Consider the following 14,300-nt stretch of genomic DNA (forward strand, 5'->3'; position numbering starts at 1 on the left):
TATTTTCCTTTTAAATTGGGTAAGTGATGACTAGACACAATAGTTTAAAAACTGAAGATTTTTAGACCATGAAGCATAGGCTTTTTTGCACTTCTCTGTTATTAAATACACTGCTGAAGTACTTTAGTTTCCACCAGAACAGTTGATGGAAATGGTTGCTACAACCAGATTATTATCTATTCTTCTTTTTCCAACCTGGCCTAGATAGCCTTACTCCTGTTCAAATACTGTCCCACATCACAATTATATTTACCAGAGTCAGTCCTTGCATTTCTGCTCAGTGCTAGGAAAAGTAGTGCAAACATTTATTTCTCCATAACACCAGTAAACCTGTGTATAAGAAAGGGAAAAGATATTTAAAGAAGTGTTTGTCAGATTATCCTAACAAAAAACCACTGTCCTGCTAAAACGTGAGATCTTTATGTGTTTGTGTTCCAAGGGAGAGATTGGCAGAGAGATGTACATCATCAAACAGGGTGAAGTTCAAGTCCTTGGAGGCCCTGATGGTACAAAAGTCCTGGTTACACTAAGAGCAGGAGCTGTATTTGGGGAGATCAGGTAGGTCCATTGCTATTTTTTAACATTTTCTTTAGAACTGATCAAATAATCAATGGTTGTTTAACTTCTCTGTAGTAAGCATGATCGCTACCATGGGAGTCTAGAAAGTTGGTAGGATCAACCAAGAGGACACTGAGCAAGGAGATGCAGGTCAGTGAAGGAAAATCTAGAGTGAAGCATCAGATACTAATCCAGCAAGATCTGAGACCAATGTTTTGGGCAATGTACACAGGGATATACAGACAGATTTCTCCTTCGGCATTTAAAAGATTTAACACATCTTCCTGTTCTGAGGTCTGCAATACAGCAGGAGCAAATGCATTTTATTGCCTATATAGTGAGACTAGGCGCCCTTACACAGCAGATGGTAAAAACGATAATTAATTTCCAACAAAGGAGATAAAAAAATCTAAAAGAGCAAATAAGACTGATTCACTTAGGAGCTGAAGTAGGGATTAAGTTGCCAAAAATCAGGCATCCTCATTTGAAAATGCATTCATTTAAGAGCACACAAACCAAGAAAAAGGCAGACAGACCAGATTTTTGGGTCTGAGTCTATCTGGAGAAAAAAAAAATTTCTCAGGTGGCTGCAAATGGTTTTCGTATTCTCCACATGGTTGCTATGCAAAATCCATTAACTCTTATGTGTCATGTTCCCCAATTCCCAAGTACTAGATTTTAGGCACTGCATCCCCTGCTGAGATTGGCCTGAGGAAAAGTAATAAAACACATGTGCTGCTGCATGTGATAAACTGGATCTTTGATTTCTTCCAGCTGCCTTCCTGTCGTTGTTAATCCTCTTGCTGGTAGCTTTAATCTGCCTTTTGAAAAGTGGTAATCAGCTCTGTGCCAGGTTTATATTTATCTTCTACTTGTGCCTCCCTTTGTGGTAAGGGAAACGTTCCCGTTTATCCAGTGACATGTGTACAGAACTTTCTTAGACCTCAAGTGGAAATCACCTGATATATCCCATAGATACAGACCTTTTTCATGGAGTGGGAAACTGAAATTGTATTAGTTCCTTGAGAGAAGGTTATTTGAAAGGCATTTCTCTGTGTGACAATATCATACCTGAGCAAAGCCTCAAAACAAAATGCTGTATGGTAAGTTAAGTGGAAAGGCTGAGAATGCACTGGTTTTCAGTAAGGGCTGGATACTGAAAACATAAAAGAAAAAGCTACAGCAGCCCAGCTATGTAACACACACATAGCTTTCAATTATTCATTAGTCTTGCACTTGGAGCAAAGACTTTATTTTTAAAACTGAGAAAGTATAATGATTGGTTTTAAAACAAGGAAGGATTTTCAAACTTTTCATCTAATACAGGCGAGCACTTATTTCCACATGAGAACTGCACAACAGCCTTTAAAGATTCATTTCCCAATATGTGTTACTCTTCACATAGTTGCCAATAAGGACAGTAAAACCCTCAGCAATGCTATAACCCTACATTTCTAGTCTTGTTTTCTTCATCATTGATCTACTGCGGCAGTATACCCATTCAGACACACATAATTTGCATATAAATGTTAGGCAGTGGATAAACTTGAGGAGAAAATACACAGCAACTGGCAGACATCTCCAGAATTGAAGAAAAGCAAAGACATGAAGCACTAAGTGTATCAGTCGAGATTTATCCTCTTCCTCGTGGTAAAGTGTTAGAAAATAATGAGTTTGTATAGCACCTCTCCATATAAAGTTTTGTCAAGGTCTTCTGAATACTGTATAGCAGAAGCAAATGAAAAAAATTTTATTTAATGGATGAAATACTACTTCATTTAGCACACCTAAATTTTCCCCTTAGTATTTATAGCATGGTTATCACCTGATACCAGACTGATTTCCTTCTGATTTCTGATTCAAGATTTGGTTAGAGAAATATGTCAGCTTTAATCAAGTGGTTTAACTACATGATGTATAAGACAACTGCTATTTAATCTCACTCTGTTCAAAATGCATGCAAATGATGCTTTAAAAGTCTCTGAGGGCAAAGGAGTTGAAGCAAACAAAAAATGTTTATTTCAAAAAATTTCCCTGAGTTATACTAGAAGGCTAATGCAAGACTAATGTTCAAACAAGCCCTTTGCCAATTTAATCCTTGAAAATTATTACAGAAACAGATTAAGTAATAGGAGTTACCTTCCAGTTAACATCTTACCCTTGTTACTACTTTCCTGGATAGATAATATCAGTTTGGGGAAGCAAAATAAACTCGGAATTAAAGACAGAGTGCTGCCTTAGTGAGAGCCTGTCTGCACAGACAACTGAGAAAGAGAGAAATTAACTATAACACAACACTTCATTAGCCCAGAGAAATTTACACTTTAAGCCAGATGTCCTCATTCATCCATTTACTGTTATTTCACTCGAACAATTTCCTCTCAGAAAATGGTAATTCTCAAAAAATTAAAACATTTCTCCATTATATGTAAATTTTTGACAGGAAGATCTCTAAATATTAGGTCTCAGCTTTGGCCTTTCAGCTGTTTTTTAACTTTAACATTTATTTAAAAAATGAAAACTAAAGGGAGTCTTTAGCTTTGTGAAAGATTACATTTTCCACTTTGTCCCAGGGTTTCCCACGAAGCGGCAGCTGCTGCGTTTCAATGAGCACTGCACTTTGGTGTTTGACATCTTGCTCAGAAGCAAGATCCAGACCTATTTCCCTTTCCTGACTTACCAGTTCTCTCCATATGCACATAGGTGCTGAGCTGAGCCACCACAAGCCAGTTCAATGAACAGCAGATTCTTACAGAGATCAACTATAAAAAAAAACCCCACAAAACCACTGAGTCATCACTTTGACAACTTTATACCTCTAAATTAAATTTACTAGCATAAAAATTCAAAAGTTATCATCTCATACTACATTACAGCATTTCAGGCTAACAACTGAAGTAAAAAATGTAAGGTAAAAAACCAAATTTCTCTATTAATACAGATATTACAGTATCAAGAACTATCACCAGGCAACTGTAGTTCTTTTTAAAAATCTGATCTATCATGTAAATCTTAGCACACTAGCCAAAATAGGTTCAATCACAAAGTCCATAACACTGTCCTTAGTAATTCTGTTTGAGCAAGGACTGCCTTACTTGTCAAATTCACCTCACATCATCACCATAATGAAACAGCTGATCTCTTTAGTCCTAGTCTGCCTCAATAAAATGAGAAAGCCTGAAAATGATTGTTCAATGACTTGTTGAGAAGTGATTCATCAGAACTCAAAAGCTGTTTGCAATTTTCTTTAGCTGCTTATCTTATTGTGCAAATAGTCCTATTCTATCTGAGGAATTGTACAGAACTGTTTAAAAAGACGACGATATACTCAAGTATTTTCAGCTTGAATTCATATATTGATTGCCATCTTGGGTTGCAGAAAAACATGTGTGTGTGTGTGTGTGTGTGTGTGTGTAAAAACAGCCTTGCAAACACAGTTGCAGATATCTCATACTATCCTTTATAAATCAAATATAATATATTATCCATATGATCTAATAATAATAAATTTGTTCCTTAAATATATTTAATATTAACACCAATATTTATGTATCCTTGATTAATATTTTGGATTAGTACTATTTAACGTTTTATGGTGTCCAAATAATCCTTTATTAATAACTTTTAAATTTAAAAATTACTAAATATTCTCTAAAAATATTTACTCACTGGGAAACGTTTAAGGGACAAATTTTCAGGGTGGGTCACCTTGAATACAGTGATAAAGTAATTTTAGTACTAAGAGCAAATTGCAACTTCTTTTGTTTATCAACACAGCTGAGAAGTGAAGTCTCTTCATTTCATTTGCTTAATGCAAGATGAACAATTTAATTTTTATTTGTACAACATCTAATTTTTATGTGGATGTCCTACCTTTGGCCAACTACTGCTTACTGAACTGCTCTAATGCCTTACTTTCAAAAGAAAATAGCCTTCTTTTTCTGGCAGACACATTTGTAACTGTCAGCTTGAAAGTCCTTCCTAATCCATATCATTCAACTTGCCATCTTTCAAACATGGGATGTGGTACATGAGAAAACTGAAAAACAGAGTCCCACAGAAGTTATTCACTCAGAAAAATGAAAATTTTTAGAGAATCATTCGTTCATTGTAAATAACTCTTTCAATAATAACAAACTTGTGCTGCTCTATTTCTGATGTAAATAATTTTCAACAATAAAATTGAGGAAATGCCAAGTTCACACAAGGACAAAAGCAAATGCAGTCCTTGCAGTGGGTGTCTCTTGGGAGAAATGTCTCTATCTAGCAAGACCTTTCACAGTCCTTAGCATCTACATACTCCTGACCAGTAGCAACAATTTGCTTTCCTGAGGCAAGAAGGTATTTCCAATCCCAGCTGCAAAGAGACTTTACAGAATATCAGAGAGAACAGTTGGGTACGTAAGTGAGCTTTATGATGACTTTAATTGAGAACCATCAGCAAAGAGATTCCTCACTAGGGCAAGTAACGATGTGACTGACAATGCTTATTTTCATTGCAGCCTATTAGCCGCAGGTGGAGGAAATCGAAGGACTGCCAATGTGGTGGCTCATGGTTTTGCCAACCTTTTCACTCTGGACAAGAAAACACTCAATGAAATCTTGGTGCACTATCCTGAGTCAGAAAAACTTCTCATGAAGAAAGCAAAGTATGTCCTAAGAACAGTTTTTAAAGAACATTATTTAGCTGCAGAAGGGACAGTTGTGGCTTCTAGACAGATCTGTGTTCCTTTCCTGTAAGAGTAAGAGATGTAAACACCCTTGTATTTAGAGGTCAGATTTGCCTGGTAGTATTTGGTGGAAGCCATGATCTTGGCAGGGATTCCAAGGTTTGTAGAAATGTGGTAAGTAGAATGAAGTCCTGAATGTAGTTGCCTCCTCCATTGTATTTAAGGTAACTAAACAAATAGGAGATGAATACCAGGACTCCTTACATAGTCAAGAAAGAAACTGCAGGACAGATATTTGTTGAGGAGTAGGTTTTCAAAGATGCAACCGAACACCTGCTACACTGATACACTTCAATGTACCCACAGGCATGTATGCATTTCCAAAATCTTAAACAGTAGTTAGGAACGGATTTAAAGGCCCAAGAAGATGGAAGTACACAGATTTGAGAGGTGTGCATTTTGTTCAAAAGAATCTGAAAGGGGATTTCAAACGAAGCTGCTTTTTGTCTTGCTTTGGCTGTAGCTTGCTAGAAGCACCATTTCCCTAGCTTTGAAAGGCCAAAATATTGTCATATTTTGCCATAAAATTATGACAAAATGACTACCTTGTAAAAGGTCCAAATATGTGAAACAGTTTGTTAGTATACTTCAGCACTGTTATTGTTCTCAGCTCTCGCCTTACATTGGTATCAAAGGTTGGAAGTTTGCTCCCAGACTTGAAATTCCACCAGAGAAGACTGAATACAGCACAGGAGTGACATTTTGTTTAGTGGAAGTGCTAGCAGACAGGTTGCATTCAGCATGTTTCAACAGCCCTGATTATCAAATGATAGTATCTTGAGAATCATCATGTCCCTGAGGAACAAGGAATCTAGACACAGAATGGGATGACCGCTCAATTTTCAAAACCAGCATCAACAGGTAGAAAGGTGGAACAAATCCTCTGACTGATGGTCCCTAGCATTTATCCTTCCTGACTTGTCTCCAACTTCTTTCTGAACAGTTGTACAACCATCATTACTTGTTATTCCTGTCTCTCTGTCCCATACTACCTTCTTCTGCTTTCTTGCCCACCCTAATCATATTAATGGCCCACCCAAGCCATTGACTTCTACTTCCTCCAGATAGCCTTTCTCAACCGCAGGACCTTAATAACCATCCATCCTTTGTATCTGCACTCCCATTTGGGCCCAAAGCACACTCTAGATATCAGACTAGTTACAGATATCCTGTTTAACTTTAAAGATACGCAGTATCTGCCCTGTGCTGGAGGCCATGTATTCTGCTCACCTGTCTAGGCATCCACTAATTCTTCCAAAACTCCCGTGTTCCATGTATGGTCAGCCATGTCTCTAGAAAAACGAGGCACCAACATGAGGCTTGTGCACTGCTTTGATAAAGATTGCAGTTATGTTCAGTTTTGGAATCAAGTTATCAGTTAGTCTGCCCTGGAAGGTTTATGTTAGAGTTCTCCGTGCGGTTGCATTGGCCATCCCACACCCTTAAAAGTCTCCTTGAAATAAACGCAAAGGAGTTACTCAAGCAAGAAATTTGTTCTGTTGTCACCCACTCAATAGTCACTGTATAGTCTTCACATAATAAACCCACACAAGCTGTTGAAGTGTGCTGTTTAAATTCATGACAATAAAACTTAAAAAAAGTAAAATCTTCACTTCTGAAATTCCCGAAGTTACAAAGAACAAAACACTGGAGAAAGTTACAGTATTATGGGATTTACTGTACTTCAGACTGAACGTATAGTCCTTGTTATAAAAAGCCTTAAGTCAGGGCTTTTGCAAGGATAGAAAAGTTACATTGAAAACTGTACAGTAACCTAATAGAAATTGAAAGCATGAAAACCCTCTGCTTTTCACTGCTTCCAACTATCTTGGAACTGTCATCTAATCTTTACCCTCGTTGTTCATTCTCACTTTGTGTAATGGTTGCATATAAGTACAGCTACAGAAGGGTGTGAATATCTAGTCTGCCAAGTGACTGGCAGTAGTTTTCATATCTTCAGGGTACCTTATTCTATTGAAGAAGACCAAAAATAAGTACCCTCCACTGTCTAACCTGACCTATGAGAGATAAGCCATGCTGAGTTTGTTAGTTTGGTAAACTGTTATTTCCACAAGCATCAGCTGGACTCCAAATTGAGCACTAAATTCTCTCTGAATTTTCATCCAGAAGGCCAGGTAAGAGACTTCCATCTCAGGTATGAGGCATCCATCCCCTCCATACTACTTTTCACCTTACAAAACTCTCATCTGCTTTGCGATACCTTAATTCGATCCTGTACTTGTTTATTCTCTAGGATGTAAGTAAGTAATTGGCTGCTCATGGCTTGGATGTGTGTGCTATTTGCCGAGTAAAAAATTGGCTGGATGGCCAGGCCCAATGAGTTGTGGTAAATGGAGTCAAATTCAGCTGATCACCAGTCACAAATGGTGTTCCCCAGGGCTCAGTATTGGCACCAGTTCTGTTTAATATCTTTATCAATGATCTGGACGAGGAGATCAAGTGCAACCTCAGTAAGTTTGCATACAACACCAAGTTGGGCAGAAGTGTTGATTGGTAGGAAGGCTCTATAGATGAAGCTGGACAGGCTGGATCAATGGGCCAAGGCCAAATGTATGAAGTTCAACGGGGCCCAGCGCTTGAGTCCAGCACTTGGGTCACAACAACTCCATGCAACGCTACAGACTTGGGGAGGAGTGGCTGGAGAGCAGCCCGGCGGAAAGGGACCTGGGGATGTTAGCTGAGAGCCAGCTGAACATGAGCCGGCAGTGTGCCCAGGTGGCCAACAGCATCCTGGCTTGCATCAAAAGTAGTGTGGCCAGCAGGAGTAGGGAAGTGATCGTGCCCCTGTACTTGGCACTGATGAGGCCGCACCTCAAATACTGTGTTCATTTTTGGGCCCCTCACTACAAGAATGATGCTGAGGTGCTAGAGCATGCCCAGAGAAGGGCAATGAAGCTGGTGAGGGGTCTGGAGCACAAGTCTTATGAGGGGCGGCTGAGGGAACTGGGGTTGTTCAGTCTGGAGAAGAGGAGGCTGAGGGGAGACCTTATTGCTCTCTACAACTACCTGAAAGGGGGTTGTAACGAGGCGGGTGTTGGTCTGGTCTCTTCTCTCAAGTAACTAGTGATAGGATGAGAGGAAATGGACTCAAATTGCACCAGGGGAGGTTTATATTGGATATTAGGAAAAATTTCTTCTTCAAAAGGGTTGTCAAGCATTGGAAGAGGCTGCCCAGGGAAGTGGTTGAATCACCATCCCTGGAGATATTTAAAACACATGTAGCTGTTGTGCTTAGGGACGTGGTTTAGTGGTGGACTTGGTAGTGTCAGGTTTATAGCTAGACTCAATGATCTTAAAGGTCTTTTCCAACCTAAATGATTCTATGATTCTAACTCCAAATTAGAACAGTAGCCTCCACCTCTACCAGAGCCTAGGGTAAAACCCTTATCCTTTCCAGCTTTCCTCTTGCCACTGGACCTGGGACAAAAAAAATTCGCTGGAAAATTTTCCAGATTTTCATCCATGAATACGACATTTTAGCTTTGCAGGAACTTTGCTCAGTTGCACAGCACCGCTGCATGTTCTCGTTCCTTCCTGTCTCTAGGGTGCTGCTGAAGGAGAAGGGGAAACCAGCTCCAGGACCAACAGTGCAACAACCACGGGGCTTAGCCAGTCTGTTTGAGCTGAAAGAGGAAACTCCAAAATTGTTTAAAGCAATGTTTGGAGGCAAAGGAAGAGAAGGCCTTAGTAGGCTGCTGCAGCTGAAGAGAGAACAAGACATTCAGGTAATGCCACAGAAAATACAGTAGATAATTGCAGGTGCTGAAGAGGGAAACAGGAAAGATACTGGGAGGGCCTGGGCAAACAGAGCAGATGAAAATGCAGCCTTACTGCAATCAACGGCAAAAACTCCCAGTAGCTGAGATATAATCACTGTACCTAATCTCTGTAAACACTAATTCTAAAATTTGGCTCAAATCTTCCTGGACCTGGTCTCTGTGCGGAGCAGAGAAAACAAAAGCAAACGAAAAGCAAGGAAAAAAGCAAGCAAACAAAAAGCTTCAAAGAAAGTAAGGATAAAATAGACTTCACAAAGACTCTAAGGGCATCTGATCTTCTAATTTTATGTAAACAACAGTAAATACAGAAATATCCTAGCACAGTAATCCGATACAGCTGACTCAAGCACACGGTGAACTTTCCAATTCAAAGTCAGATCTTTGGTTGTCAAAAATCCTGAAGACAAAATTGAAAGTTTATCCCAGGTAAAACTGATTAAATCTGTAATATAGTGCACTTATAAGAAAATTGTTATTTTAGTTGATGAAAAATAATTCCCACGTTATACTTTGTTCTGAGATATATTAAGAAGAACCTGCTCAGTTATTTAGCCAAAGGTGGCAGAATTCTTTTCTGTCTTTATAGCTGAACTGGCAGTGTTTGGTTTTGGTTTTTTTTTTAAGTTAAGGACTTTGCTTACACAAGTGACTACAACACTATGATCAGAGCAGAAACATTGCTCAGTTTATTGTGTATTTGTGAACCTAGTAGCAAATAGGCTTGGCCAAGGAACTGGGGCACTGGGAAATATGTCAAGATCTACATAACACTTTTTCTTTCTATATAAAGGAAGGCAAGACCTAAGGAAGGGTTGTGTGCCCCAGAGCATGCCTGTTTCACCCTGCTGTAATAATAAGAAGCAGATATTATCACTATCTACAAGCTTTTTCCTAGGTTTTATATTGACATTCTGGTTCTGAAATTGTATTTTTCATTTAGAAACTGATTTTTGGCATCTAAATATGAATTTATATACGTTGCATACCATTAATCACAGTATCCATGCTGTGCCTTTCCACTGCATATACAGAATATAACTACTGAATTTCTTCTGCAGCATTGGAAAACATTTCACTTCTTGCTTCTAGGAAACTCAAGATGAAGCAGAGAGTAAGCCTGAACAAGAGGAGAAGAAACCCATGGAGCCCACGGCTTCATCTGTACCCCCTGCACAAAAAGAAGAACCGAATGCAGACACTACGCCTAAACCACCTGCAGTTATGCACAGAAGAACCAGTAATGAGTCTCTGATCATTAGTATGTCTCCATCCCCCAGAGCAGGAGAAGGAGAGATCCTTAAAGTTGAAGTTAAAGAGAAAAAAAATGAATAGATGGTGCTTCGGGCTGTGGCTAAATTCAGAGGGCTAATGTGACTTTGCTTTTGGGTAAAAAAGATTAAAAGTAGAGATTACTCAAGAGAAAAATCTACCCCGGCTCCTCCTCTTCCTCCTCTCCTGAGAGAACTGGACAATTTACATACTTACCTCTTAATCTTGAGCCTGAAGAGAGAACTTCTGGTGTAATAGGAATTAGAGCTCAGACTGTATTTCAGGACCACTTGTTTCTTGTTTGATCCATGCTCTCCCTTATCTCTTACTCTGTCTTGTTCCTGCTTCTCCTCTTCCCTCTCCTGTGTATCCTCGCTTTCTTATTGCTGTTCCTGTTGCTCAGTTTGCTCTTAATTTTTGTATGCGTTCTTTTGTACTTTCTTTTCTGGCTTCCCATAGTTATCCTTTTTCTTGTTACTGCCCTACTGTTGCTGAGATTACTTATGTTTCTCTCCATCCTCCTCTCTCCTCCCTTTATACTTCTAATCAGTGACCTGCTTCTGTGACCAGCGTGGCTCAGTGTGATGCGGAAAGTGTGATGCTGTGTGTTGGCATGGTTTAGCTTGGGACAGAGGGCTGCAAAACAAAACCATTATCGAAAGATAAAATCACAAAATACATAACAGGGAAGCAGATTGCAGAATTATTGCCAGCCTTTTGAAAGCACAAGCATCTGCTCCAGTTGTCTGACTCTGGTGAATAAACATGGCAAAGACGTAGATATTCCGCCCCACCCCAGGGATGACCTTTAACTTTGGGCTGCCGATTTACACGTTTGATCTTCTCAAGCGGTTGGACATTAATAATGCTCTCTGGAGAGCACGGAGTTGATACTGGCTAACTTTTTGAAGAATCTTGGTACCAAAACTAGCTGCTTCCTAAATAAAAGCTATTTTACGAAAAGCAGGATTTACGCCTTCTGGCTTGATGGTACATAGTTTAAACCAATGCTCCAGTTGTTCACCTCCATCATAGACCTCAACTGATGGTGCAGACTGAGCCCTGTGCATTACCAGGGCTGAGCTACATCGTACCTTTAACGTAAGCCCTTTACCAGCACCACAGCTGAGAGGGCTACAGCTGTCTAACACGGAGCACCCACACCATCAACCTTCTGCATCGACCCATCACCGAAAGGGATGCAACATTAAACAAAAGGCTGGAGCTGTGTTTTAAGCTTAATTATACATTTTTTTTTTTTTCTTCCATGGGTTTGTGACTCCTCTCTCTCCCTATCTACTTTCAGTCCCTGCTGGATGAACAGCTTTGGGAACTAAAACCATTATGCAGAGGCCAAGCCAAGAAACTGTAAAGGCAGGCTTCACAGCTCCTCCGCTGGCTAGCCAACCAAGGCAGGCACCATGCCAAAATTAAACAATTCGCTTTGCAGGCTACATATATGCAGCTCCTGTGGGCTGTGCATTCTGTAGCCCTGTTCTTTAAAGCCCTTGAACTTCTCTAACCATAGGCAAAGCTGGCAGCCCAACCAGAATCGGTGGGAGCGTTGCCCGAGTAAAAGCTAGATGACTGAATTCCGTATGTTGTATATTCCACACATCCAAACCCAAATCTCTTTCAAAAAGGAAGTTCTGTTGCATTAGCAGTGAGGTCAAGGTTCAACCACTGCATGGGGAGAACCATCTTTATTTATATGTTACTTGTTATTTGATATGTAAGAAAACAGGATGTCACAACAGAGGCAGAAAATTGTAAGATGCATCATAAAGAATTACTCATCTACTGCACATCCAGGAATGTCTCAATAGACTCTCAAAATCAGAAATATTGCAGAACTGCTTCACAAATGAGGCCTTCTGTGAATAATAATCATCTATGAATTCATTACAATATATGGTTCTCACACCTTTTTTTGAGAGTTGTCCATACATTACGGAAGGGGGAAAAAATCCATAAAACCCCGTTTTTTAACATTTTTATATTAATGAGTAAAGCACTCTCATTGCAAAAGATCAGATCCCCTTCTGCCTACACAAATGCTAGCAGGTGACTTTGAACACTTTCACTGTTGGCATACTTAAGTTCATCAGTCACACGCTGACAGACGTTACAAAGTAAGGGCTGAGACTGCAGCAGCAAGCATTATCCTGCAGCAACACGGCATCCCACGGGTTGCTGCTTTGCTATAGCTCCTAACAGCTCCGGATTGCAGGACAGCCTGTCAGCTCTGCCTGCAAACTGACCAAGTTATGCACAGCTCTCGAGCTCCCTAGACCCAAAATGAATGAAAATGTCTTTGCTGAAGATCATGTTCACACGGAAGTAGCATCCATTTGATTTTCTCTGACATCCTACTTTTCTGTTGTTGGAGTATTTTCCCCTTACCAGAATTCCTCCAGTTATAGGGGTGGGCAGGGGCAGGAAGGGTTCAGGAATCCAAGTTGCAACTATTTAGAGGGTTTTCACCAGAAGGAACAACATGAGGAAGGTTAAGATGTATTAAATCCTTTCAGGAACTAATTCTACCCTGTGGATTCTTGACTGGTGGTGAAGTCAAGTGAATTACTCTAGAGCACTTAGAAAACGTAACTTCCAGTATCAAAGCTCACTCAGGTTCTGCATGGCATCGCACTCCCCTGCAACGCTGTGTCTCTAGTGTCTCTTGGTTTCCCAATAAAGCGTCTCAGACTTGACTACAGTTAAATGTAAAGAAACTGAAGGGTGCAGTAGGAGGATGTATTTGAAAACGAAAAATAACCAAATCTCCATGCCTCTCTACTTAAAACGTAGATGCTGTTCTGAAAAAAAGTTTGGGAAAACCTGATAATAATTGTATGATACAGCATGCATGGGAGAACTCTAATGTGGCAAAAAGCATAAAACAGTCACTGCTAAAACTTTCCAATCTCAGAATAGCTTCTTGCTAAGACAATATGAGATGTTTTATGAGACACACACTGCACATTCATAACCAATGAATGAAAAGGCATTTTTCCTCTCATCTTCATCATCATCTCATCATCATAATACTTGCTATAAATCTGAGCTGTTCAGGCCTAGGAATGCTCAGCGTAGGAACTGCAAAACCAGCATTTATCATTACATAGGAAAGGCTGAATACAAAAGCACAATGGAAGAATACTATACTGAAATTGTATTTTTATTGCATAGGCACTGTAAATCAGTTAACTTCACCAGAACTGAAATACACAGGAAAGTAAAAAATTCTTGTTACAGGTTACTTCTCTGCTGTACATAGGTATATATTACAACCATTAAATGGCAAAAAGCATCCGATTATGAAGGCTGCTATACATCACTTTTATCACAAGGTGGTGCAAGTGACCTACAAGCACATTTGCTTTACAAAACTTTGACAATATTTTGCTTTGTCACCCTCAAGCTAATAAGGCAATTTTTACATGTAAAAAAAAAAACCAAAAAAACCCCACCAAACAAAAAAATGGCAAAATGACAAAATAACTCCCCTCCCCCGTGACTCATAATCTGCTGCATTCCTTGAGTCAGAATATTGCTTCAGCCAAACTTGGAAGCTTCCAGATTTTCCAACAGGCTGTTAGCTGTACACCTCTAAGGGAAGTTATACTGGGAAAATAGTTCTTACCACCGTCAGCTCTGAAACACTTTTCTTTTACACGGAGTAGGGCACACTGAGAAGTACGTGTCCTTGATATGCTATTTAATTCCCTAAGCTTGAGGAACATGGGGGCACTTTTCCAACACGAGATAATGAATTATCTCCTGTAGAAACTCAGAATTTATGTATCAAATATGGACAAAACAAAAGGCTTTATGTATATGCAGCAGATATTTAGTATAATAATACCTATTAACATACTTAAACGCACTTCCATGGCAACTTAAAACAGAATTGGTAACAGAAGTCAGAAGCAGCATTATATTT

The 14,300-nt window shown here is 39.5% G+C and overlaps 1 protein-coding gene across 1 annotated transcript in view; it reads left to right on the forward strand.

The window, feature by feature from the left end:
- CNGB3 (cyclic nucleotide gated channel subunit beta 3) overlaps positions 1-10,517 on the forward strand; it is a gene marked incomplete at its 5' end in the record, with an annotated part of 97,174 nt that extends 86,657 nt beyond the window's left edge. Inside the window, 4 exons of the mRNA XM_082015082.1 lie at positions 440-558; positions 5,061-5,207; positions 8,707-9,034; positions 10,178-10,517. Of these exons, the coding sequence (XP_081871208.1) occupies positions 440-558; positions 5,061-5,207; positions 8,707-9,034; positions 10,178-10,420 (837 nt within the window). The 3' untranslated portion in view covers positions 10,421-10,517. The remainder of the gene's footprint in view (positions 1-439; positions 559-5,060; positions 5,208-8,706; positions 9,035-10,177) is intronic.
- Between the last annotated feature and the right edge of the window lie 3,783 nt (positions 10,518-14,300).

This window comes from Phaethon aethereus (genome assembly GCF_964289735.1).
Source record: "Phaethon aethereus genome assembly, chromosome: 2".
In the NCBI taxonomy this organism is placed as follows: domain Eukaryota; kingdom Metazoa; phylum Chordata; class Aves; order Phaethontiformes; family Phaethontidae; genus Phaethon; species Phaethon aethereus.